Source organism: Misgurnus anguillicaudatus, chromosome 7 (genome assembly GCF_027580225.2).
Source record: "Misgurnus anguillicaudatus chromosome 7, ASM2758022v2, whole genome shotgun sequence".
NCBI classification, from domain to species: Eukaryota; Metazoa; Chordata; class Actinopteri; order Cypriniformes; family Cobitidae; genus Misgurnus; species Misgurnus anguillicaudatus.
Window position 1 is genome coordinate 30,497,886 of NC_073343.2, and position 26,292 is coordinate 30,524,177.

The window sequence follows — 26,292 nt, forward strand, 5'->3', positions numbered from 1 at the left end:
TTGTGCTGACAAAAAACTAAAAGCTGCGATTTTCTAGGCAGATATGGCTAGGAACTTTACTCTCATTCTGGCGTAATAATCAAGGACTTTGCTGCCGTAACATGGCTGCAGGAGGTGCAATGATATTACAAAGTGCTCGAAAATAGTCCCCTGCTATTGAAAAATACTAAGGGGACTATTTTCGGCTGCTGCGTAATATCACTACGCCTGCTGCAGCCATTTTACCGCAGCAAAGTCCTTGATTATTACGCCAGAATGAGAGTATAGTTCCTAGCCATATTGGCCTAGAAAATCGCAACTTTTAATTTTCTGTCGGTCTTAGTACACGATGTCACTACAGAAGAGTCAAGTTTAAATAGGAAAAATATCGAAACTTTTGATTATTTTTCAGTTTAAATGGATTATGCTAAGCTATGCTAAAAGTGCCAGCGCCAGACCCGGAGATCGGCTGAACGGACCTCAAAACAGCAAAAATCAAATATTTAACTCTAGGGGAGCTGGAAAATTGGAATATTTAAAAAAAAGTGGAGTGTCCCTTTAAAGATATCGATTTTCAAAATGCCTTTGGCTGTTCCATGTAAGCAGCAGTATTTAACTGTATTATTCATCAGTCTTTGGTCTGCTTGTAAATTGAGTGTCTTTAAATCACTGTTGCCGGACTCAACCCTCGCTGGTTTGTAGAGTGTGCGAGCGTGGGGCGTTTTGAAGAAGGCTCACAGGAGGCTGATAGTTTTTCGGCGGGAGGCTGGGGAGATCTTCCTTTCCCTGGTCCTCCAGATCGACGGGGTTCTGCTTTCTGATGCTCATTCCTCCTCTTCCTCAGCCGGACGCTCTTATCAGACACAAACACAACTGCTATTCTTTGACGCTCCGCACACACATGCCTGCACAGTCATTGGCCTTATCCTTTCAACCACCCTAAGGCAAAAAACGCACACTTAAACACACACATTCTTTAACCTTGACACTTCCTCTTTGGGTTTGCCATTTTGTGTGACTCTTGAGTGTGTCTGTTGTAAAAATGTAACCTCAGCTGTTCCACAGAGCTCATACCACTGCTGGGTAAAATTCTGAAGTATTGGCCTCCTTTCAAAGCATAGCTTAAATTTTTATTGAATTAGCCGTGACTAAAAAGTTTAATTCACAAGAAAATGAGTGGATTTATGGAATTGTTATTAGGCCAGCACAGCAACGAAATGAGCAAACTCAAGCTTTGTTCAGACCACCAGCGACTTTCTTGTTGTGTGTCGCACGTTTCTTTCAATGAGGCGTTTCTAAATCTGTTTTTTATAAACAAATGAGTACCATTTACTCCAGTTACTGACGTGACTTCCACTGCGTCGCTCCCAAGAAATAAAGGTCACTGGGACAGTTCTCTTTCAAAAAGGTACAGATTTGTACCCAAAGAGTGCATGTTAGTACTCAAAAGGTACGTATTGGCACATATAAGGACCATTTTACTGCCCCATTGACAGCTTTGTACCTTTATTTTTGACAGTGTAGTCACTCCTGAAAAGTTATAGTTTTCATTTTCTCGTGTCGCTAGACACGACCATCCAGTCGACAACGGTCACTTTCGCACATGCCACCAGAAGTCACCAAGCTTTCATTAAAATGAATGAGATCTGAATGGGGCTTCAGGTAATGTTGTAAAACATAATGAAATGTATACATTCTAAAAAAATGCTGGTTTATTTCAATGCTATCTCACGAGAATTCGTACATATTTTACAAGTTGGCTAATTCGTATTAATTAATACGACCACATTCGTAAGTTTGTGTACGATTTGCCTCGACCCCTGTGACGTTGGGTTTGGGGCGGGGTTAGGGGTTGGGTTTCATTGTTGTTTTTTCATGAGAATCCATACGAATTAGCCAACTTGTAAAATATGTACGAATTCTCGTGTAATCAGGCTGGTTATTTTCAACCGTGTTGGGTCAAAAAGGGAAAAACCCAAAAATAACCCAAACAATGTTTACATTTGACCCAACAATAAGTTAAAACAAGCCAGCATTTTGGGTTGAAACAACCCACATTGTAAAAAAAATTCGGCATTTTTGTCAAATTAGCATTCAAGTAAAAATTAAGTTAAACAATTTCAACTTGTTTTTATAAGATATGTGAACTTATTACAGGTCAAAACTTAAAATAATACACTGAACAAAAAAAACTTGTGAACACCAGTTTCACATGATTGAATTAAGTTGTCTTAAAATGAAAATAACATTAATCGACTTGAAAACTTGATTCAATCATGTTAACCCGGTGTCCATAATTGAATAAAGTAGATTGTTTTTTATTTAATTTTAAGAAATTTTTATGCAGTCACATGGAACCGGTGTTTTTTTCAGTGTAGGTTGAATTGACTTGCAAAACCAATTTTGTTTTAATTTCATGTTGCATTTTTACAGTTTAAATTACAACACATTAGGTTGGGTTGGTCCATTTTACCATTATTTTGCATATGCATTTTTATCCATTTGTCATTTATCCAAAGCGACTTCCACTACAAGGTATACATTTTTTATTATCATGTGTGTTCCCATGGGTTCGAACCCATGACCATGAATTTTTCTTGAAATATCCCATATGATATGTTAATGTGTAATTTATACTGAAACATAATAAAACTCAAATTTACAGCATGAATGTCTTTGAATTTCACTCAATTTTATATTGTACTTCAGGTGACAATAACACCAATGCCATAGAAGAACCATTTCTGGCTGTATGGTTCCATAAAGAACCTTTAACATATGAAAACAACTGCTGGATTATTTTCAACCCAGTGTTGGGTCAAAAAGGGTCGAGGCCAGCTGTTGGGTTAAATTAACCCAGAAATTGTTTATATTTGACCCAACATTGGGTTAAACAACCCAGCATAAGTTAATTTAAAACCCAGTGGGCTGGATTCGTCCCTTTTTGACCCAGCGCTGGGTTGAAAACAACTAGAGTGAACCTTTAACATTTCTAGTGAAAAAGGTACCAAAAGTGGTTCTTCTGGTATCACTGGGAAGAACCTTAAGCACCTTAATTTTTAAGAGTGTACATTATTATTATTTTGCATGTTTCTGTACCTAAAAAACAAAATGTGTTATTACTATAGTTGTATATTTCATTGCTGTAACAGTGTGGGTCGCCTTTCAGCATCCAAATAAATTGATTCATTTCATGCTGAACGCCACAACCCTGGTTCATCTATACTGCCCTATAAAGGCAAAGAGCAGTATGCATTTGGTCAAAATTGAGTTAAGAATTGAAATGGGCTTTTTGAGATCTGCTGGTTCAATTTTGTCCCATTTCAGAGAAACGTGTGTGCCAAAATTGCACGTTTTAGTGGCTGGTGTAAAAACTTTAAGGGCATTTTTTCTCGGTTTCAGTGTTTGCGTTGTTACTGCACTTAGCTTTTGGAGGGCAGTATACACCCCTCGTTATTTTTACGGTTTTCACATGTGCACTCGCACATTCCCCTCGCTCTTTGCACACTTCATACACGCATTCCATTCCGCGCAGGCATGCAAGGTGACCCCTCAACGTACCACACAATTCACACAACAGCTCCGTTCTCAGAGATCTCATTTTCCAGTAGTGCTTTTACATTCCATTCTTATATATGTGATTTCAAAAGGTCAGATTTTCTGAATAAATAAATGTAACAACTCCATGATTATTCCTTTACTTTTGAGAGTTGAGTCTGTCGTCCCCCATGTACTGTAAAGGCCGTCGGACCCTGAGGGAGGAGCCGAGTGACTGATGAAGGAGTTTGTGTTTGCTGTAATCTTCACTGCAAACCTCCCGGGAGCTGTAGAGCCATAAGTGACGTTGTGGCCTGTGGCGTCGCGGCCTGCGGATAGATTTCCACACCGCACCGGACCGAACGAGATTTATCAATGCTGTCAACACCCTAATCCAGCACACAACATCTACCACAACTATCTCTTATATTTCACTATCACCACCCAAAAATAGCCTAGTCGATGACGCTCCATTGCTATTTCCAAATCACTAGTGCATTGAGTGAGATTGTGCCACTCTTGCATGTGATGTCTCTCTCAGAATTGACCCAGATTTCACTTTGACGCAGCTTTCTTGCACCCACACATAATCTCTTTTGTTTCGTGCTTTTATTTGGTTTACTACATACTCAAAGCCTCCCAGCTTTTCAGAGTCAAAACAAAAAAGCATGCATGCTTTGAGGGAGCTCCTGTTATTGCGTTCCAGACGCAGTCGTGCCACCTACTGCTTTTCTAATCGGCTCACGGGGTTGACCGTAGCATCACGAATGATGCACCTTCTGCGCCTGACTCCGCTCCCTGCTGCTTCGCAACCACCTGATTTCATATTCAGTTTTATCTCAAGTGCCGTTAATTGGATTAATTGCCGAAAGGAACCGTGTTATTAATAGAGGAAAATACAGGGGTTGGGCGGGGATTCATTTCTCACTGAAACGCTAAACACATGTGCTATCAACACACAATGCATGCACATATATAAACAGTGCATGTGACCTTTCTCAGATGCCCAAGCAAGCAATCACCCTCATTTCACTGATTAGGTTAAGTATTGACCTGATGTAGTCCAGCTACAAATAAGCCCAAATAAACATGAATTTGGTTTTGGATGAGGTAAGCAAAGTCAAAAGTGATTAAAATGTGTTAGATGTCTACACTGAAAAAAACAACTTGTAAAATTTACTTAAAAAAATCCTCGTAACAATTTGCACGAACTTTTTTTTAAGTAAAATGTACTGCTTTTTTATAAGTAAAACTTACCTACTAAAATCTAATAAAATGTACTTAAAATTGCATGATAAAACATATGTTAAATAAATAATTAAATGTTACTTAATTATTTTATTTAGAAGTTAGATTTATTTTAATCGTTTAGGTAAAGTCTATTAGGTTTTTTTTTAATTGAAGCATTGCTGTCCTAATAATATTAAATAAATCGTATTTTCTGTTTGTTATTTTCTTTAACATATTCCTATGGACTTGGTTATTTTTAGTGTTATAAATGGCATTATAACACAAAATTCATGACTGACAACAAGTCAGTCATTGAATAAACTTGATTCGGAACAGAAAGGCACACAAACTGTGTTTCTGACATGCATTATCAGCACTGTGGAGAGAATTACAATACAATGTTCTGAACAGGGTTCATGTAAAGAAACACTGATCACCTGAACGGTGACTTCACAAAATTATTATTTACAACAAAACAACATCAATAATATAAGAGCTTAAACCTTTTTGACATTTTGCTAACAAATATTTAAGTAGTTAAAGTTCTTATCAGTTCTTATTCTGTGATAAAGCTTAAAAAATACAAATATTCAGGCGCAAAGAATTGTAGGTATTCCTTACAACATGTGCAAATAAATGTAAGTAAATTTTACTTAAATAATACAAGAAAATATCTAATAAGACTTACTATTCCCACACAGTTCATTTTTTACATGAATTAATTGTGTATTTATCATCATTTTACTTAGGAAAATCTAGTTCTCAATAAATGTTAATATTATTATGTAGAAGTTATGAGAGTTAATCTAATAAATATTACTACACCAAAAAGTTCGTTTTTTCAGTGTATTAAATTTTCAGTGACAGCTAAAATTTTAGCCAAGACGTGGGCTGTGTTTGAACGCATATTATTAGACGTCTTTTAAACTTTAAACTACTGTAAGAGTAACCACTGTGAAACAAACTTGTTGCACTTAAATTTTTAAGTTTAATCAACTTGAATTTACAATTTATTTCAACCTTCTTGACTAATGAGGAGTTGTTATAGACGGTTTCAGCAGTAACAACATAAACAAGCCGCTGTTGTGGCCCGCACGTAACTTCTGGTAAACTTCGCTAATAATAAATAACAACAAAGTACTTTAAATGTAGTTTATTTATATAACAAGCAAAAAACAACACATAGATTACATAGGAAACCAAAACATTTGTTATTTTCGACGAGGCATTTGTTCAAGAGATCAGTTTATCAGTCATACCATTTAAAAAAAAAACCGAAACCGACAGACGTGTATCGCGTCAGCCCACGTGCGTCCGATGAAACGGTCTATAAATTGTAAAAATTAATTTGAATTATCTTAAGTTATTTCAACTTTATTTATATCAGTGGCGGCTCGTGACTGCTCTTACGAGGGGCGCAAATTCAAAAAATGTGTACGGAGTGTCATGTGTGTTGCTCGTGTTTTCAAAATATGTGTTTGTTGCGTCATGCGAACCATGTGCATCACGTGTTTTGTCAAAATAAGCACATGCGTCAAAACTGTTAAAACTCTGATTACGCATGAGTTTTGCGAGTATCTGGCAAATGCGAGCATCTTTTTTTATCATAACCCATTAGACGCGTCTGCAGCAGGCACTTATTTTGACAAAACACGTGATGCACGGGGGTTCACTCGAAGTGCCAAACACATATTTTAAAATGACAAACCACACACATGACGGGCTACATACATGTTGTGACGAACTTCGCATCGTACGCCCTCGAAAAAGAAGTCACCGGCCGCCACTGTTTTTTTTTTGTGTGTGTAATTTATTGCAACTCCTCACTAGTCAAAAAGCTAAATGAATTGTAAAATCAAGTTAATTAAAGAAGCCATGTCACACGACTTTTTTAAGATGTCAGATAAATCTTTGGTGTCCCCAGAGCACATATGAGAAGTTTTAGCTCAAAATACCATATAGATAATTTATTATAGCATGTTAAAATTGCCACTTTGTAGGTGTGTGCAAAAATATGCCGTTTTGGGTGTGTCCTTTAAAATGCAAATGAGCTGATGAGGTGCAAACACTGATCACAATGTTGGTGGAACTAAGTGAAACTAAGTTGTGCTGTGAATTATTTTCTCTCTCTCTTTCTCTCTGCACTAAATGGCAGTGCTGTGGTTGGATAGTACAGATTAAGGGGTGGTATTATTATAATAAGAGCTCCTTATGACATCATAAGGAGAGCCAAATTTCAACGACTTATTTTTTCACATGGTTTACCAAAACTTAGTTACTGGGTTGATCTTTTTCACATTTTCTAGGTTGAAAGAAGCACTGCGGACCCAATCACTTAAACATGGAAAAAGTCTGATTTTCATGCCATGGCCCCTTTAAACAAAAATATTAAGTGCAACAAGGATTTTTTTACAGTAATGATGCTTGACAAATCTTGACCTTATATGGAAACGTCACTTTCTCTCTATATTTAAGTTAAATCTACTGATGTTTGTCATTTAACTAAAAGCATTCTGCTTTATGCTGTTATATCCTCAAGCTCTGTCAGATGATATACTTACTGTATATCACAGCTCATACATTTTCATTGAATGCTTTTACAACATTTCTATTTTTCTCAGCCCTTACATTGACAGAAAGTACATTTCACTGCTGGCCTCAAGCGACCCTACAGCAACCTGGTATTAAGTATCTTGCTCAAGACGACTTTTCCCTAAGGTACAATGGCATTAGGGGAAGTCAGTAACTTATCAGGACATCGATCGAACCCTTAGGGGTTTGAGCCTGGAACTGTTCGCTTACCAGTGTAGATCTGTACATGTGTTTGAGATCCTGACTGGTTCAGGTGAACTCTGGTATAGTGAAAGGTCACAAGACACGGCATCCTTTTCTGATAGACAATATCTGATGTTATTGGCTGCTGTGTTTTGTCAGCAGCTGGAAGAATGTGTCGTGTTATCTCACATGGATAACAGAGGATCTGGAGAGGGTCAGCTTAGCCTGTGGTCACAAGCACCTCTTATAGTGCTGATATAGTCTCTTTCTGCCAATGTGTCTCGCATATTGATAAACATGAATGTGTGATTGGAATATTCATTTAGTAAATTCCTCTTTCATCCTGAGAGAGAAATGGCGTTTGCCAATAATAATAATCATTTATTTCATAATATATTTAATGCTTAACTTCACTAAGCACTGATGTATAAATGTTCAGGAGAGGAAAACAAAATGTAAAAAAATTAATTAAGGCACAGAAATTAGAGAATTAAATTGAAACATTGCTTTTTTATGTGACTATGCATGGACCACAAAACCTTAAAGGGGTAGTTCACCCAAAAAATGAAAATTCTGTCATCATTTACTCACCCTCGTCTTGATAAAAACCTTTATATATTTCCTTGTTCTGATAAATACAAGTGAAGATATTTTGAGGAATGTTTATAACCAAACCAATCATGAGCCCCATTCACTTCCATAGTAGGAAAAGAGAATACTATGGAAGTGAATGGAGCTCGTGATCGTCTGCAAAATATCTTCCTCCGTGTTCATCAAAACACAGAAATGTATACAGGTTTGTAACAACATAAAGGTTAGGAAATGATTTTAGTGAACTATCCCTTTTAGTATCATTGCCATTGAGCGTTATAGCAAAACCCCAAAATACATTGTATTAGGGATCCATAACGATTAATTGTGATTAATCTATAGCAGAATAAAAGTTTTTGTTTACATCATATGTGTGTGAACTGTGTATAATAATTATGCATGTATAATTTTTATATTAAGTATTTACACTCACCTAAAGGATTGTTAGGAACACCATACTAATACTGTGTTTTGACCCCCTTTCACCTTCAGAACTGCCTTAATTCTACATGGCATTGATTCAACAAGGTACTGAAACATTCTTTAGAAATGTTGGCCCATATTGATAGGATAGCATCTTGCAGTTGATGGAGATTTGTGGGATGCACATCCAGGGCACGAAGCTCCCGTTCAACCACATCCCAAAGATGCTCTATTGGGTTGAGATCTGGTGACTGTGGGGGCCATTTTAGTACAGTGAACTCATTGTCATGTTCAAGAAACCAATTTGAAATGATTCGAGCTTTGTGACATGGTACATTATCCTGCTGGAAGTAGTGGTCATGGTCAGAAACAATGCTCAGGTAGCCTAAACTGTGCCAAGAAAACATCCGCCACACCATTACACCACCACCACTAGCCTGCACAGTGTTAACAAGGCACGATGGATCCATGTTCTCATTCTGTTTACGCCAAATTCTGACTCTACCATCTGAATGTCTCAACAGAAATCGAGACTCATCAGACCAGGCAAAATTTTTCAAGTCGTCAACTCTCCAAGTTTGGTGAGCTCGTGCAAATTGTAGCCTCTTTTTCCTATTTGTAGTGGAGATGAGTGGTACCCGGTGGGGTCTTCTGCTGTTGTAGCCCATCCGCCTTAAGGTTGTGCGTGTTGTGGCTTCACAAATGCTTTGCTGCATACCTTGGTTGTAACGAGTGGTTATTTCAGTCAAAGTTGCTCTTCTATCAGCTTACATCAGTCGTCCCATTCTCCTCTGACCTCTAGCATCAACAAGGCATTTTCGCCCACAGGACTGCCGCATACTGGATGTTTTTCCCTTTTCACACCATTCTTTGTTAACCCTAGAAATGGTTGTGCGTGAAAATCCCAGTAACTAAGCAGATTATGAAATACTCAGATCGGCCCGTCTGGCACCAACAACCATGCCACGCTCAAAATTGCTTAAATCCCCTTTCTTTCCCGTTCAGACATTCAGTTTGGAGTTCAGGAGATTGTCTTGACCAGGACCACACCCCTAAATGCATTGAAGCAACTGCCATGTGATTGGTTGATTAAATAATTGCATTAATGAGAAATTAAACATGTGTTCCTAATAATCCTTGAGGTGAGTGTATATTTATATATTATATAAATTATACATAAATATATAAATGTATATACATATGTAAACATTTCTTAAATATATACATGCATGTGTGTGCATTTATCTATACAAAGTTATTATACACAGTTCACACCCATATGTGATGTAAACAAAAACTTTTACTATAGATTAATCGCGATTAATCGTTATGTATCCCTACATTGTATGGGTTAAAACTATTGATTTTTCTTTTATGCCATAAACATTAGGATATTATGTAAATTTCCAATGTAAATATATCCAAAATTTATTTTTGTGAGTGGATGCAGTTGCCATTTGAACAACTTTAAAGGTGATTTTTTATTTGCACCCTCAGATTCCAGATTTTCAAATAGTTGTATCTCAATAAAATATTGTCCTATCATAACAAACCATACATAAAAAGCTTATTTAAAAAGCTTATTAGTTTATTAATTTGGTTTTAAGCAAACACTCAACTTATGATCAACTTTAATGTATCAGAAATATTATCCTTTTAGCTGATGTTTTAATGTGATTTATAAATAAATATGCATAATATAATATCTATTATGTCATTTATTTGCAGTTTTCTCATTTTATTTATAATTTTTATATATCCATTTTAATCGACTAAATATCTAACTTTCAATATTTTATTGATATAAGGATTATATTATCTCTATTCTATTCTCTCTCTATAAATGTGTAACTTTATGCAAATACAGGTAATGGCAGATATTTCTACATATTCAGTTCAGCTTTTACAAACAGATATAGGACACAGCTCTCCTAGACTTTGCAACTCTGTAAAAGAGAAAAATATATAAACATATAAACATAAGCATTTAATTATAAAAATAAAATAAAACCCCAAATATTTTCAAAACACGACACAAACACTTGCACGCCTTTCACATTTGTTATCCCATCCCAGTGATTCCTAACCGTTATAAAGATGCACGCCATTGGCTTCGATCGCTGTCAATCATCCCAGGCTCAAATTTGAATGGTTAAACCCTAGCCCCGCCTCTCCGACGCTACGCGATGATTGGCGTTACCTCCGCGCATAGTCCGGCCCATTTACTCGCAGCCAGCCAATCCGCGTCAAGCGCTTTCAGAGGATCCTCAGCTGGCGTGCACGGGTGGCAGTCTACAGCGTGAACGCGAGCGCAGTACACATCGTGCGACTCTAGCGAAGAGGGAAAAAGAAAGAGACTGAAGGGTTTGTGTTTCTCCGCGCTAAAAATCAACAGCACCGTAAAATCAGCCGTTATATCTGGAAAGGGTCGCCGCAGCGTGGAGGGGGAACAAGGGATTTGATCTGCACCGTTATTTTTCCTTTTGTGTTTCTTTTTTTTCTTTTCCTGTGGAAGGATTGTGAGGGTTCGGTTGTAAAGATGATGGTCGGGGAGATGGAGGTGAAGGAGAGACCGAGGCCGAGTCCCGACTATCTCATGCAGTTATTGAACGAGAAGAAGCTCATGACGAGTTTACCGAACCTGTGCGGCATCTTCACACACCTGGAAAGACTTCTGGACGAAGGTACTTGTGTGCTTCGATCTAAACTTGTGTGTTTGAGTTTGTGGCGTTTCACAACTTTGCAAACTCTCAGTTCTGATGGGCTCACAAAGGTGGTTAAAGTTTTTGTTTGGCAGTAAACATGTTTTGTGGGGTTTATTTGTAGTCGACTTCGTGTTGAAAAAGTTTTTGTCCCCTCAGTGTGTTTGACCCTGTGTGCGGGTCGCTACCGCTGCTAGCAGTCTGCTAAGCAGTGCCAACTTTTTACATCCAAAATATTTGCTAAACTTGTACTAGTTTTACTGTCAGAATTTAATTCAACAAGTTTGACTTGAATCTATTTTTATTTTTGTCATGAAATTGTGTTTAAAATGAGACAATACCTAGAATTTTGAAGTACGGTTGCTAACTAAATCTTTTTGGGTTGGTGTGACGTTAGCCGAGCTGCGTAGCCGCACGCGCAAGAAACTTAAAACTTATATTAATACCTCCTAAATCTTTATTAAACGTGTAACTGTATGATTACCCGAGTTAAGACAGCTTTGTATTCATATCTACTGAATACAATAGATTTAATCTGAACAATTAGGTGTTTGTTTGCAGATTAAGATTTTTCAGGCGTGCGGTTTTGATGCGTAAATGCGCTCCAGGGAGAGAGAGATTAGAAAGAGGAGAGAGAGAGAGGAAATGAAAGCGGGATCGTGGTGAAGCTGGATGTTTGTTTTTTCTACCATTACAGCTTGTAACGTTATCTCTATCGCACTTAACTTCGCGTATATTTTTTGCTCTGAAGCGTTTGTACTTTATTGTCAGGAGGTCTTTGAATTCCCTCACACGCGGTATCCGTCTGTACGGTTTCGTAAACCACACAAATGGCCGCACTGTTGACACGCGTGCACGCAAACAGCCGCAAAATCTGCTGTCATGTTATCAAATAGTCGCTTTGTTTGTGCTTTATTCTCTCGGCGTGTTGCAAAATCGCCCTGTGCGTCACCGGATAAACTAGTTTGGTTTGACTGATGACACCTCCACATACCGACACACATATAGCACACTACACAGATTTTGAGCTAAACATAACTATTTAGCCATATTGCGGAACTCGTCTGCGTTTTATATTAACAAATTAATTAATGCATTTTGTCAACTATTTTAAGTTCGTTTATGTGTGCGTTTTTAACTTTGATTTATAGTCCTTGTTTTTCTATTAGGAAAGTAAACATGCTTTAAGTTACCAATTTATTTATTTTTATACCTGTTAGAATCGCAAAATGTTTACACTAAAACGAAAACTATATTAGCGTCCGCACCAATAGACGATAACGTTGTTTTAAAGGGATAGTTCACCCAAAAATAAAAATGTTGTCATTTACTCACTGTCATGTTGTTACGAACCTGTATAAATGTCTTTGTTCTGATAAACAGAAAAAATATATTTTCAGGAATGTTTGTAACCAAAACATTCACGAGCCCCATTCACTTCCTTTGTATTCTCTTTTCCTTCCATGGAAGTGAATGGGGCTTATGATAGTTACAAACATTCCTCAAAATATCTTCATTTGTGTTTATCAGAACTAAGACATTTATACAGGTTTGTAATACCATGAGATTGAGTAAGTGATGACAGAATTTAAATTTTTGGGTGAACTATCCCTTTTACGTTCCCCTCTCGCTCTTATTTTCACTTCACTTTTTAATAACGTTGTTAAGTGTTTTTTTTTTTTTTTTTTTTTTGAGTTTAGTCTCGTGCTTAATTTTATTTAATTAAATGCACAAGCCCTTTCAACTATAGCAGATTTTGATTGCCTGTCAGTGTTTTATTGTTCATCAGCTGCAAAAATGTCTACTTTGTAATGCACTTAAGTCGCTTTGGATAAAACCATCTGCCAAATGCATAAATATAAATATAAAAACATCACAAACTAATCCCACCTATAACGTTCCCCTGTTTCTTTATTATTGTAGTTGTGTTATATTATCTTATTTGGTTCAGTTTTTAAAACTTTACCATCTATATAGTGCTTTATATATTATACATTATTACTAGTTACAAATCTGCTGTAGGGTTTTTAACTCTATTCACAAATGGCACAGTCTTCTGCTTAGTCTCTTTTTAGTGATACCGTGAGGTATTTCTCATGTAGCTGCCTACTTTCACACCAAGCAGTGAGCTCTTAGTTCGTCCAGCCGTAATCTTTCTTGTCGTGTGTGTATTTGCACTGATTTCCGTCTGTTTACCTGCACTTTGTTTCTTTCTTGCTGTAATCCGTTCTCCTCAATCCACTCAGAAATGAGTAGGAACCATAGGGGAAGTTTTGAAACCAGGAGTTGAAACCCACAGGTCTTTGTTTGTCCTTCGACACACAATTTTAAAAGCTCTCAGTTTGAATTAGGTGTAAATCTCTGCTGTGCTCAGCTGAATTTGCATACCGATTCGGCTATGCAAATGAGCAGCATTGTGGGCCAGTCATGGTAAATACCCAGACGTAATGCTTAGGAAAATTTGTACAGTTATGCACATCGTCCGCTATCTCTCCCAAACCTCTGCTTTACAACAGCTGTTCTGGGAAATGGTTGATCAATATGGCCATACTGGTCAGTAGCCAAATTGGAAAGGTATTTGAAAACGGTTAAACTATCCTTTGACGAGGTTGACCCATCCACACTAGGCTGAATGCCTTTTTTTGTTATTTTTTTGTCAGTCGTACACAGATATTGACTGATGTGTTTACCTACTGCAAGTTTTCGCTACTTCTGCAGTTATGGCTATTGCACTGATCTAAGATCATGTTTCATTCCAATTTAATGTTGCAAGTCAACTAAAAGGTCCATCTGGTTGTGTTGCTGTTTCAAGCAGAGATTGAATGGAGAAGGTTTTACAGGTGGTATTATTTTAAATGTTTTGTTAATTATTATTGTGAAGGCATTCATGGGGTAAATAAGCCACAGATTTAATTTGAGGCTTTTGCTGTAAAGTCCACTCACACATTTCTGTTGAGTGAAAGAGCCGTGTGTTCGGAAGTGGGAAGTTTGAAGTGGGAACACACTCTCGGTTGGCTCCTTGTAAGAGTTCTTGTAACAGCTGCGCACAAATGCTTATAACTCTAGAGGATTGCATGTGTTTGCAGCTGTTGTCATGGCAAACGAAAACCAACACCCATGCCGTCACCCAGTTTGATCCCTGTAAAAGACAACTGCTCGCTCTCTCTCAATGTGCCGTGTTTGTGAGTGCTTGTGTCAGGCTGACGTGAGAGAGACAGGTTCGTAGTGTGCTTGTGATCTTTAGAGGTGACCCTGCGGGTGTTTTGAAGAGCTGTCTTTGATAAGTTAGTGGCAGCTGAGTCCGGTGCTGGAGATTAAGTCAGGCAGGCAGATGCAGAAACGGACACTGCGATGGAGGAAAGTCAAGGTTAAAGATCTTGAGAGATTTGATCATGGTCACGTCTTATTAGGAGGGCATAATAAAAAATAGTTGGGTGCATATATAAAAGTTAGGGCTGCATGATAAATCGCATGCGATTGTCATGCGCTTCTCGTCAGTAAAGCCGGTTTCTTGATTAGTAGTAAATCGCCATCACTTGCTTTCAGATGGAGCGGCATTTACTACACAAAGCTGTAGTTCACTTACAATCAGGGCAATTTTGCAGTCATCATTATCCCTAGGGATGCTCCAATCGATCAGCCTCAGATCAGTATCGGTCGATCATTGCATTAAATGACTCGATCGGTACTCACTATATTTGCAGATCTCATGAACCAATCTTTCTATTTACTTTTGTCATCATAGGGCTCCTGAATGCGGCCGCATTTGGAGACAATTTTTACGCAGTGCGAGCATTTTTACAACCCGTTGCTTTTGTGCGACTGGCAAATTAGAATTTCTTTTGCAAAGATATGTGTGTATGCTCCGGTTTTAACAGCGCAATGCGTCTTCACATCCCCATCAAACAGTGTATACAACACACATTATTCCCGGACATTGCATCTTCATGCCGAAAGTTTATTATTTGCATGCGTTTACACAGTTTAAACTTCAATTTTATTCGCACCTGCTCTTTTCTGCATATACACGACGCACATGCAAACAGACAGCCTGTCATCAGCGCACACATACAGGGAGATCTCGCTTAAGTCTTAAAGCTACAGTAAAGTAATTCATCCCTGAATAAAATCACTATATGCTCTTGACTGATGATATTTTGTGCTGTATTAAAATCAAAGTGCTTGCATATTTGCTTGAAGAATCCGTATCAGGCATTGGTATCGGATTATCATGAACAGTACTCTGTATTGGCTACAAAACTCCTGATTGGAGCATCCCTAATTATCGCGGAGGTATTGTGTAGTAAATGCCGTAGTTCGATTGCCGCATGGGATTTATCGTGCAGCCCTCCTAAAAATCTATGTTTAATACATGGTTTTCTGACAAAGCTTTGCAATTTTTATTTATATCTAAATACTGCGTAACATACCTCCTTCACACATAAAAAATTGAGCTTATCAAATTGTATTTATTTGTTGATTGGCGCGATACTATACTGCTAGCTAGTCGTTGTTGCAAAATAAACTTTTTCCGACCAGGTATATTTCATAGTATTGCCCTCTTTTCTTGGACTACAACAAGCACACGGATTGTAGGCAGCAGTTTACTTCCTTGGATTAGTGATGTAGACAAGTCCGACATTATCGTAATTCATCCCGCTTTGGACTCACAGCCTGTAAGTTAACTCCTGTTAGCATTGCATTGTGACCAAATCTTTCAAACATGGTAAGGAGCGTCAGAAGTATTCAAGCCAATCACAACATACAAATTTTCTGGCCAATCAGGGTCACAAGCTTTTCAAATCTATGCGTTTCAGGAAGAGAGTGAAATCTGGAGCTACAAAAATGTATGGTATGTGAAAAATAATGTTTTTTAACCATAAACCACGCAAACACATTGTATTATACCAAATACACAAAACAATTTTGTTTTTAGCAATGAAATAGGTGCTCTTTAAACGATGCTATCAAACTGGACGGCAGCTGAAACAATTGCGATACAATATTGTCTAGCATTTTGCTTTGGGCTAAATTGGTCACATGATTCAAATGCATCATCGCTTTCAAAAGCCTCAGTTTTCGGATTCCGCAATACAACATTTTCACATTTATCCACTTCGGAGAGTGTTTTCTAAAAGCTGTTTTAGGCCAAAATAGAAAGAAAAAGATGCATTTTTAAACAAAGACGTTTTAGTGTGGATAAGGCCTCGGTTATAAAGGAAACCTAAAACTTTCTCATCCTTTGAGAGGTTGGTGTGGGTTTATTGCTCTGTTAGATCGGGACCTTCGTCCCCTTACAGCATTTAGTTTAATTAGCTAGCTAGATCCATTAGCACAGGTACTCTGCTCGAGCCAGGGGTTCAGTATGTTGCACGTGGAGAGAAAGAGAGAGAGAGAGAATAAAATTATCTTTGTTTCTCTCTCTTTTTCTGTGTCCTGCTGGGTGGTGATAAATTGGATAGCAGGAAGAGGTTGACAGGGTTAGCACAGGGAATGGAGAAGTCTCGCTCATTTTCTCTCTCCCTCTCTCTCTCTCCAGTGGCATGGCTGGGTGTGTGTCTGTGTACTGGCCCCTGCCACGGCCCTTGTGTGGCCCCTGATAAAGTCATGTCACTGTGCGTCAGGCTGTGCCCCGTTATCAGGGGCTCTCTCTCACGAGCCCAGGGGTTTCTTATCAGACTCTACCCTGCCAGCGCTGCTGTCCGCCTGATGCCGCACAGACACCAAAACGGGCCCTCCAAACACTTTCCCACTCGGAGTGAGGCTTTTTAAGTTTATAAAACAATTCGATCGTTCGTTTTTTTTTCTATCGTTAAACTAGTGCAATGGACTTAAGCTGATGCAATTATTCAAACTCTGTCACGACTCCCCAACCACCATGACGCACACACACGGGCCTCCTGGAGGAGAACAGCAAGACTTTTCACAGGAAAAGGCTCATTCTGTGTTTTGGGAAGGGGAGGAGCCCTTTTCACACAAAACGAATAACAGTCTCCAAACGAAATGCAAAACATATCCAGAAGTCATGCTTTTATAGCACAAGGCAGGGTGTGTGTGTGTGTACTTCAGTGTTCTGGTAGTTTCAACATGGTCCGTACAGGAGTGTCTAGTGTTTATCCTCTCTCTCCCCTTTTTGGAGAAGGGGGAAGGGCCTCACCCTTCACATTCCACAGCTGCCTGAAATATCTCCACACCCCTTCTTTGCACTCCTGTTTTCGTGCCATTTTCTTTTCTCTCCGTCTGTTTTTTGGCACCGGAGACGCTGTGTTTTTCTTTGTTTTTATTTAACTGTTTTCCTTGATGTCTAGAGAGAGAAGCGCTCTGTTCCTCTCTGTAATTGAGTAACAGAGGCATTGTTTGGCTAAATCAGACAGCGGTATTCCTCCATGTGCTCATCAACTCGTTCATTAAGTGCTTGAATCTTGCTAATGTTTGTTATATCTCTTTAAACGGTGCAATTAGCCGTAATTATGATTGTTTTTAGTTTTTTTTTTGTGGGCTGGAAAATGGTCCTTGAATCGATCTGTGTGGACTGCGAGAGGTGTTAGTGTTTGACTGTCTCACCCTGTGATTTCAACTATTCACCTTCGTTTCGCTCTCAGCAGTAAATGTAAAACACGCAGCGATGCATTTCGCTGTAAAAATGTGTGTCTCCAGACCAAACGTGTTGATTTTTCCTGTCTGTTTTGTTCGTTACCTAATAAAGGGGCCAATCGGAGCGTACGGTGCACCAGGCCTCATGGGAGCACACAGATGTCATTGTGTGATAAGTAGGTTATTTGTCTGTATCTTTTCTACAGTAAGTGATATCAGAGTCGTTCCAGTCTGATTGTTATTCGCTTACAGCATCACTACTTCCCGTTTCATCGTAGTTCTCTTTTTTTTTTTTAAAGAAAAGGAATGTATTTCTCATTTCTCTTCCTGTATGGGGTAATTTAAACGATGCATTCTCACAGTTGTTTTATTGGACTCCTCCATGTATGTCCGATGTGAATAATAGGGATGTGCGACTAAGTGGACTCAGAAACGGAAGTTTTATAACCAACTAGTTGACTAGTCTAATTAGGGCTGTGCAAAAATACTGATACAGCTAACTATCGTGTCCAGTTGTCTGCCATATACAGCCAATGTCTCAGAAGTTAGAGGGAGTGAGAAAATGGCTCTATTTTTTACATTTTTTATAAAAAAAAAAAGTATTGCAAAAAAGTACATGCAACACATTGTATTGTATCGTGATACGCATTGTATCATGGCCCATGTATCGTGATATGTACCGTATCGGGAGGCCCTTGCCAATACCCAGCCCTAAGTCTAATTGTAGGAAACATTCTGTGTGTATGATCCATTAGAAATATCTAATCTATGACTCAAACAATGAAATCTTATAACTACGTAAGCTACTTGATACTAGGGCTGCTTAACGATTAGTCACGATTAATCGTTTGCATAATAAAAGTTTTTTTTCACAAAATATATGTGGGTGTGCTATGTATAGTAATTATGTATATATAAATACATACACATGCATGTATGTATTTAAGAAATATGTGCATGTGTATATTAGGGCTGTGCATAAGTACTGATACGGCTAACTATCGTGAGAATTTTTCCAAGATAGTGTGTCGATATTTCGATCTCTACTATCGATATTTTTAAAAACCCATCAAATCCGTCTGTGTGGTCAAACGACCTTCTCCGCCGCTGTAGTTGTTGCTGTCCAGTTGTCTGTCATATTATACGGCCATTAGGTCAATGTCTCAGAAGTTAGCGGGAGTGAGAAAATGGCAGAAAATTAAAAAACATGCCTTTCAAAGCCGACATGTGGAAGCACTTTGGCTTTAAAAAAGTTTTAAAAAATTCAGCTGTTTTTTTACATTTTTGATAAAAAAAGAAAGTATTGAAATGTAGCGCAACATGCAACGCATTGTATCGTACCGTGATACATTGCATCATGACTCAAGTACGTATCTCGTATACATATTTTAACGTGAGGCCCTTCCCAATACCCAGCCCTAGTGTATATACACTTATCTATAGATATAAGTAGATATATATAGATGTTATATATTATATAATTTATTGTTTCCTAAAATTATACATGCATGTGTCGATTTGATTATTTATAATTATTATAAACCGTACACCCACATATAGAGTTGGACAAAAAAATCGTTTGCGATTCTCATGTGTACCTCATCAGTGAAGCCCGTTCGGTGATTAGTATTTAATCGCCATCACCTGCTTTCAGATGCAGTGGCATTTACTACACGGAGACTTATTTTACAGAGAAGCTAGGAAAAATCACGTTCATAATTGTGGAAAACTGCCTCCGATAATATATGCGGTTTTGCTAGCTTCTCTGTTAAGATGCTTTACTGCATGAGATCCGCATGAGGATCACAGGCAATTTTATTTATTTATTTATTTGCCCAGCTCTACCTACATATTTTATATTATATTATATTATGTAAAGAAAAACTTTTATTTTGCAAACAATTAATCGTGACTTATTGTTAGGCAGCCCTACTTAATACAGATCATAAATTTGTGTTGCACATGTCTTGAGTTATGTATAACATCTGGCTGGCTGTACGTTGTACAATTACACGGCTACTTGCAACAAGTACATAAATGTATACAAAATGTTGATTTGGGATATTATTAGCTTATTTGTAAGTAACACAAATAAAAAACAAAATGGATGTTTGTCTTGTTTAAACTTTTTTACATAAGTTTTGCAAATAAAATCTCATATGTTATTATTAATTATGCATATTTGTTTAAAATATTTTTGCATTAAACTGCACCTCTCAAGATGACTCGCAGTACCCAGACGAGGCTGTTATTAATTTAAAACAATTGTTGTTGGGGAATAAAATACCTTGGGATGTCACGATGGGCCAGTAGTAAGATTATTTAACATTTAGGCATTTGTGAGCCTGCTGCGACTTACAGGAAGAAAACTCATTTGAGAAACCAATTTACAGTGTTATTTAAAAACAATCTTTTTAAATGTGAAATTAAATTAAAAATCTTGTGTGTTTTGTATAGCATCTCAGGGAGCTACACTGCGACCAAAATGGTCGCATATGCGACCTTTTGAACTGCCGTTGCGACCCTAATTTTTAATGGGTCGCAAATGTGCTACCTAATGTTTTAGACAATATGCTATGATTTACTATGAGCATTTATTAAAAAATAAATGTGGATTTTAAGAATACGTTTTATAACGTGCTCTGAGCCATCAACACGTTGGCTTCATTTTGCGTGAAAGCACGTCGTGTCTCTCCCCATCAGTGTGCGTTTGCGTGCTCAGCTGTTTCTCAATGAATTGGCTGCGACGCGACGCAAGCGCAGTGTCTTCCATGTTTCTGAACTTGAGCAGAGGTCTTTCTTCACTGAGGACGCGGGACCCGTATGGTTCTGGGTTTATATTTTAAATGGTCTGTCGGGTCCGGTTAGGTCCTAGTTTAATTACTTTGGGTCCCAAGTCTGATTAATATTGAGTTTATAACCCGAGTCGATCGGAAAACGGCCATGAGCGCTACCGCGCTAAAGCTCGAGTGCAGTTTAGCGTGCCTTCGGTTTCTATGGCGATGGTTCTTGTTACGACCACGCGCTGCGTTTTCTTTCTCACATGTATAATCATTTTAATAATCTTATTATTAATAAACCATATATTTTCTAAAACCATATCCATATTAAGTTTGCACAGATTGTAGCAAAAAAGCAGTGCTAATGTCAAGCCCATTGCACAAAACGAGCAAAGCAATGTAAAGTTTGCAAGTAGATTTGAAAATAAAATAAGTGGAATAATATTATTGAAATAATAAGTGGATTAAGCTTTTTAAATCGGCAAGAGAGAAATAGAAAGATAGAGCAGAAGCAGTAAAAGTGCCTATTTAATAGAAATTATTACCATTATAACATCAGTCATAACATCAGTCACATTTATAATCTATAGACCTGCACTGTCTATTAATATATTATACATAGTATTGTATTATATTGAGTTTGATAAAAGGGGTCTAATTGCTTCATATATCAGTGCAAAAACAGTAAGTGTTTTCGTGGTGCTTTGACAAACAGTGTCAGCTTTGTTAATGGCAAAGAAAGTTTGGAGTGTTTAGATTAATGAAATATAATGTGAAATTAATATTAATTTTCAATAAATCAAAGTATTGTGTTGTGTCACACATTATTAGTTCTTCGTCATATGTATAGTAGACCATTATTTGTCAGTGGGTAATGATTGCCCTTTTTACCGGTTATCACCACCAAGTAAATTTCAGATCTGTGGGAAACACTGACTGAATCATTTAAGAAAACAAGGCGCATGTGGTTTAAAAGATGGCAAGTAAAATAAAAAGCATATCTGTATGCAATACAGTTTCATTATTGTTCATTATTAACCAGAGCGCCTTAATATAACTTGAAAAAAATATGTGCGACCAAATCATATTTTGCGCCAGTAACTGAAAAAGTTGGTAGCGCAAGTGCCACCAGTGGAAAAGGTTAGTGTAGTTCCCTGCATCTGTACCGTTTAGTCGACTACTCTCGCACATCCATAGTGAATAGCCCCTCATTATTCTGAATGTGTAAAGGTGTTTTAAAAACTATAAAAAACATGTTGACATTCTGGAATTAAAAAACATTTAATTGTTGTACAAACCATTTGTTTCTACAGCACTTAACAACTGTTAAAAAGTATGAAGTTTCATAGATAAACAGAAACTGAATAGTCACTGAAGCTTATACTCACTCACCTGTTGAAATGCCACTACAGCTGTGTGTGTGTGTTGTGTGTGATTTCTTTTCTGCTGTGAACATTACATTGGTCTCCATCAATTTTCCTGTCATATATTTCTCATAGCTTTGTCTGCTAGCTTTTTGTTACACTGCTGCATTTGTGCTCGATTAGCTCTTAAATGTGTCAAAAACAAAAGAGCATCATGGGAGAGAGAGAGTACTCGATTTGTGGGAAGGGTTAGTTGTGTGTTAGTCAGGTCAACACGGCACTGAACTGATTGATCGTGCGCACAGAGAGAGATGGGGAACTGAACGCAGTGGCGGGAGACATGGAAAGACAAATAGTATGTGTTGTGAATAAGGTCAGCCTGCATGGAGGGGGGTAGGTGGGGTGTCTGTGCGGTTTCACAGGGTGCCTGTGCTCGGACAATGAAGCATTATGTGCTCGACATGACTCTCGTGTACACGCATGACATCATTGCCCAAGCAAACAGGACGTTAACCTCTGTTGGCGTTTCCTGTATGAGCCTCTTTTACAACCGGTGCGACCAACACAATGCTGATTGTATGAGGGTTTGTGTACACTTACACAATCCATAAGCTTTCAGCAAACTGAACAACAGTAGCCGCACAAAGCATTGATAGAGGCCATAAATGAATTTGGCTTTATGGCTAAAGTAGTTTAGATAAGCGTGAATGGCCGATGCATTTGTGTGTGTATGTGCACTGTGAAAAATAACAATAACATACTCTACACAACTATGCTGATGGCTACAGCTAGCTACAACTCTATTCATACATGTAAACATAGCTTGGTAAAGTACACTTATTGTTTACGTCCTCATTTGTAAGTCGCTTTAGATTACAGCTGAGTGAATGAATGTAAATGTAATGGATGGTCTGCGTCTGCAGTCGTGTTTAGGCTTGGGCGGTATCCAAATTTTGATACCATCAAACCGCCTCCCTATTTTACCCCGGTATACGGTATTACCGTGAATAATTATAAAATTATGACGTAATCAGACAGCGTCACTATAATGTTGGCTAAACCCTTCAGCAACTGAATACCAAACACTAATACTGAAATAACAAAATAACATGCACAACAATATTAACAACTTTTATTAGCAACAACTAGCAGTTTATAAAAAAGATAAATACAAAAGGTCAAACAGAATTAACCAGTTGTCGGTTAAAAAATGATCTCTAAATTAGGCTATTATAGACAGTGGACTAAACGCGACTAGAGTTAGCCATCTCATTCCAATTTCCAGGATATTTTTGTTTGAAGTGAACAAATCCCTCACACTCAATATTTCGTAACTCGCCTGTTTGTACTTATAAACCAATAAAAACATTTGGCGCAAGGTCACGGCATTTGGGTTCTGGCGCGAGGTCACGGCGTTTGGTTTTGTGCGCTCACATTGCATCAAGCTAAAATTTAATCAAAGCAACAGACTCAGACTTGAAGAAAATTGCTGAACATTTAAACCTATTTTCTGCACATTCCGCCATATTTTAATGAAATACAGAAAGTCCTCCTTCTGTTAACTTATATTTCTGCATATTCCAGCATAAAAAATAAAAATATTTTTTGTAAAATCCAGCAATTAAATAATTAAAACGAAAGTCTTTCCTGGTTGTATTCCAAATTATTAACATTCACGTCTTTTAACAGTAAAGTGCAGATTAAGTTTTGTTTTTGTAAATCATTAGACATTTTTACCACTTAATTAGGTTTTGCTTTGTAGAAAGCCTTTCTTTAAAGTGAATTTCGTTTTGTATAAATTGTGTCTTAATTTTAATAAATGTTTTATCAACCAATTGCATGTATTTAATAAATTAAAAGCAAATATAGACAATATAATAACCGTGACATGGAGGCGCCGGCACGGCGCGTTCGCTTGCATTGCATTGTTAACTAGAACGCACGGACCTCATCATAAATTAATGAAACTCATACATTAGCATTAAATATATTTGCTGCATTCTTTCTAAAACAGACAAGGGCTTTCTCGCGGCTCGCATCAGCAAAGCATTGCATCGTCCATGTTGCACTTAACAGAAGTTGACACTTTTGTATAATTATTATTACTTTTTCATTTTTCAAAAACACAAGAGTTGTTCTAGTCGTTACTAGAAGGCACAGAGTGAGTTAGACCTGCCTTGGCGGTGCGTCTTTTATGCATTCTGAAGGTGCCTGTTTTATCGTGTTGCCGTCTATTAGGCAACATTCCGCACAAGTTGGGTTTAGATTTGGAAATACATTACATCTACATTTCAGTGCTAACTGATAAGGTGATGATGATCATCATCTTTCTTTATTATTTTTAGCACTACCTCAAACTTAAGCGGCGTCTGTCATTTTCTTAAATAAGCCGCGGCAATGTTTCAAATGAGCTTCTAATAAGACAAACGCCTTTATTTTCCACGCGATCACCTTACCAAAACCATTTTGAAACTAAGGAGTCATTTGTCCTCCGATTACATACAAGCAGCATACAAGCTCCGCGGCGACGCGTTTGCGGGAACGATGTTTCGGATGAGCCGGAGGCAGAGCAGCACAGAGATGCGACAGAGTTGCGAAATTGCAGGCGCAGCTCGAAATGGCTGTTATTTCAAACAGCGTAACTTGTTTTAAACTAATCAGTTAATGGCTCGGTGGTCGGTGAAGAAAAGGATTAGTTTTCGCCATCCCTAATTTAATATTTAATCCTTGTCTGCTATATAAGTTCATTGTTTTTTTTTAAATGCCGGTATGGCGGTATAGAAACTGATACCTTTGCTAATTTTAGATCCCGCGGTATACCATATTACCGTATTACCGCCCAAGCCTAGTCGTGTTGTACATGCATAATAAACATGTTTGCATTAATGTGGTGATGGCCGATCTGTTTTTAAAAGCATGATAGATTGACCAAAGTATCTTAAAGTGTATGTAGCAAGCTATAAACAATAAAGGGAATTTACACTAGCACATTTGGTGCGCACCCGGTTTCGATTGACATCAGAGGTTGGTACGTTTGGTTGATGTGAAAAACGACCAAAGTCGGAGTCTGCATTTAACGGGTGGTCTCTAATTTCTTGTGGAAGTAACCGCTATTAATAATGTGCAAGCGTGTGTGCTCATTTACATCGATGACAAGCAGTAGTGGCGGCACTAAGCATTTTTTCTGATTTCTGCTTACCTCCGCTAACTTCGCAGACAGTAGGTTTACCAAATTAGCATCAGACAATGTCTACAGCATCTTAATACCAGGTTGGACGATGGCATCTTCTATTGGCCCAACCCTAGCAGATAGCCTGCTTTCTTCGGTAGAATTTTGTAATTTCGCAGCACACAGATGGAAGTGGGTTTCTGATTTTGTTGTATTTAATAGCAAAACCAGATAACGAACCCGAATGGTGTAAACATCTATTGTACATTTTGCCACCTTTTCATTCTTAGCCACTGCCTAGCAACATTGCTATACGGCTGTAAGCTGTAAGGCCCCGTTTAAATCTGGTATTAAGATGCATTTTTGTCAATCGGATTACAAGTTGACGACTCTAAATGAGGTGTAAAATGTTTTGAGCTCGTACACTTTCGACCACATTCAAAGGTAGTCGAAAACACTTTCGACCGGATTGGTTTTATGGTGTAAACACGCATGTGGTCGAATGGCCACAAGAGACCACCTACTCTCCGCTCATTTATCTAATGTGATGTACCGAGCACAATGTTTTACATAGTTTCTGACTTCTAGCATGAACCCACAGTGTACAGCGCCATCTTTAGCCTTTCATTGATTAAACCAAAGCGGCAGCTATCCGAGTCTTTTATTAGTTTAATTTTGCGAGTGTGTGAAAGTTGCGCAAGAATGTTTTATTAATTGGTCTGACAAATCAGAGAAAGCTCTTACATATACATGTACAAAACACTGTTTAGCATGTTTAGGAACAACACAAGCAGTGGACTCGCCTGATATTAGTTTCAGCAATTTAAACCCATAATTTCTCTCGCTCGTGTTTAAACGAAAACAGACTCGCCCACAGTCTCCACAGACCTCCCCCTCAAAGTAATCGGGACAGAAACGGTCGAAAGTGGACAAAAGAGATTGTTATGGGAATGTGTCTCACTCGTCCACTTGTAATCCGATCGACGAAAACACATCTTAATACCAGGTGTAAACTGCCTCAAAGATGCACACTTATCGTGGTTCAGACTAGGGATGCATAACGATTAATCGTGATTAGAGCCCGACCGATATGCATTTTTTGGGGCCGATGCCGATACAGATATTAGAGAGTAAAAAAAGACCGATAA

At 38.0% G+C, this 26,292-nt stretch overlaps 1 protein-coding gene across 4 annotated transcripts in view; it reads left to right on the top strand.

The window, feature by feature from the left end:
- The first annotated feature begins 10,807 nt into the window (after positions 1 to 10,807).
- The window catches only part of qkia (QKI, KH domain containing, RNA binding a), an 82,813-nt gene continuing 67,328 nt past the window's right edge, over positions 10,808 to 26,292 (top strand). The window contains exon 1 of one of the 4 annotated variants that reach the window (XM_055173096.2): positions 10,808 to 11,219. In XM_055173096.2, the coding sequence (XP_055029071.1) occupies positions 11,075 to 11,219 (145 nt within the window). In that variant the 5' untranslated portion in view covers positions 10,808 to 11,074. The remainder of the gene's footprint in view (positions 11,220 to 26,292) is intronic. The other 3 variants (XM_055173095.2, XM_055173099.2, XM_055173097.2) reach the window with 3 other exon arrangements.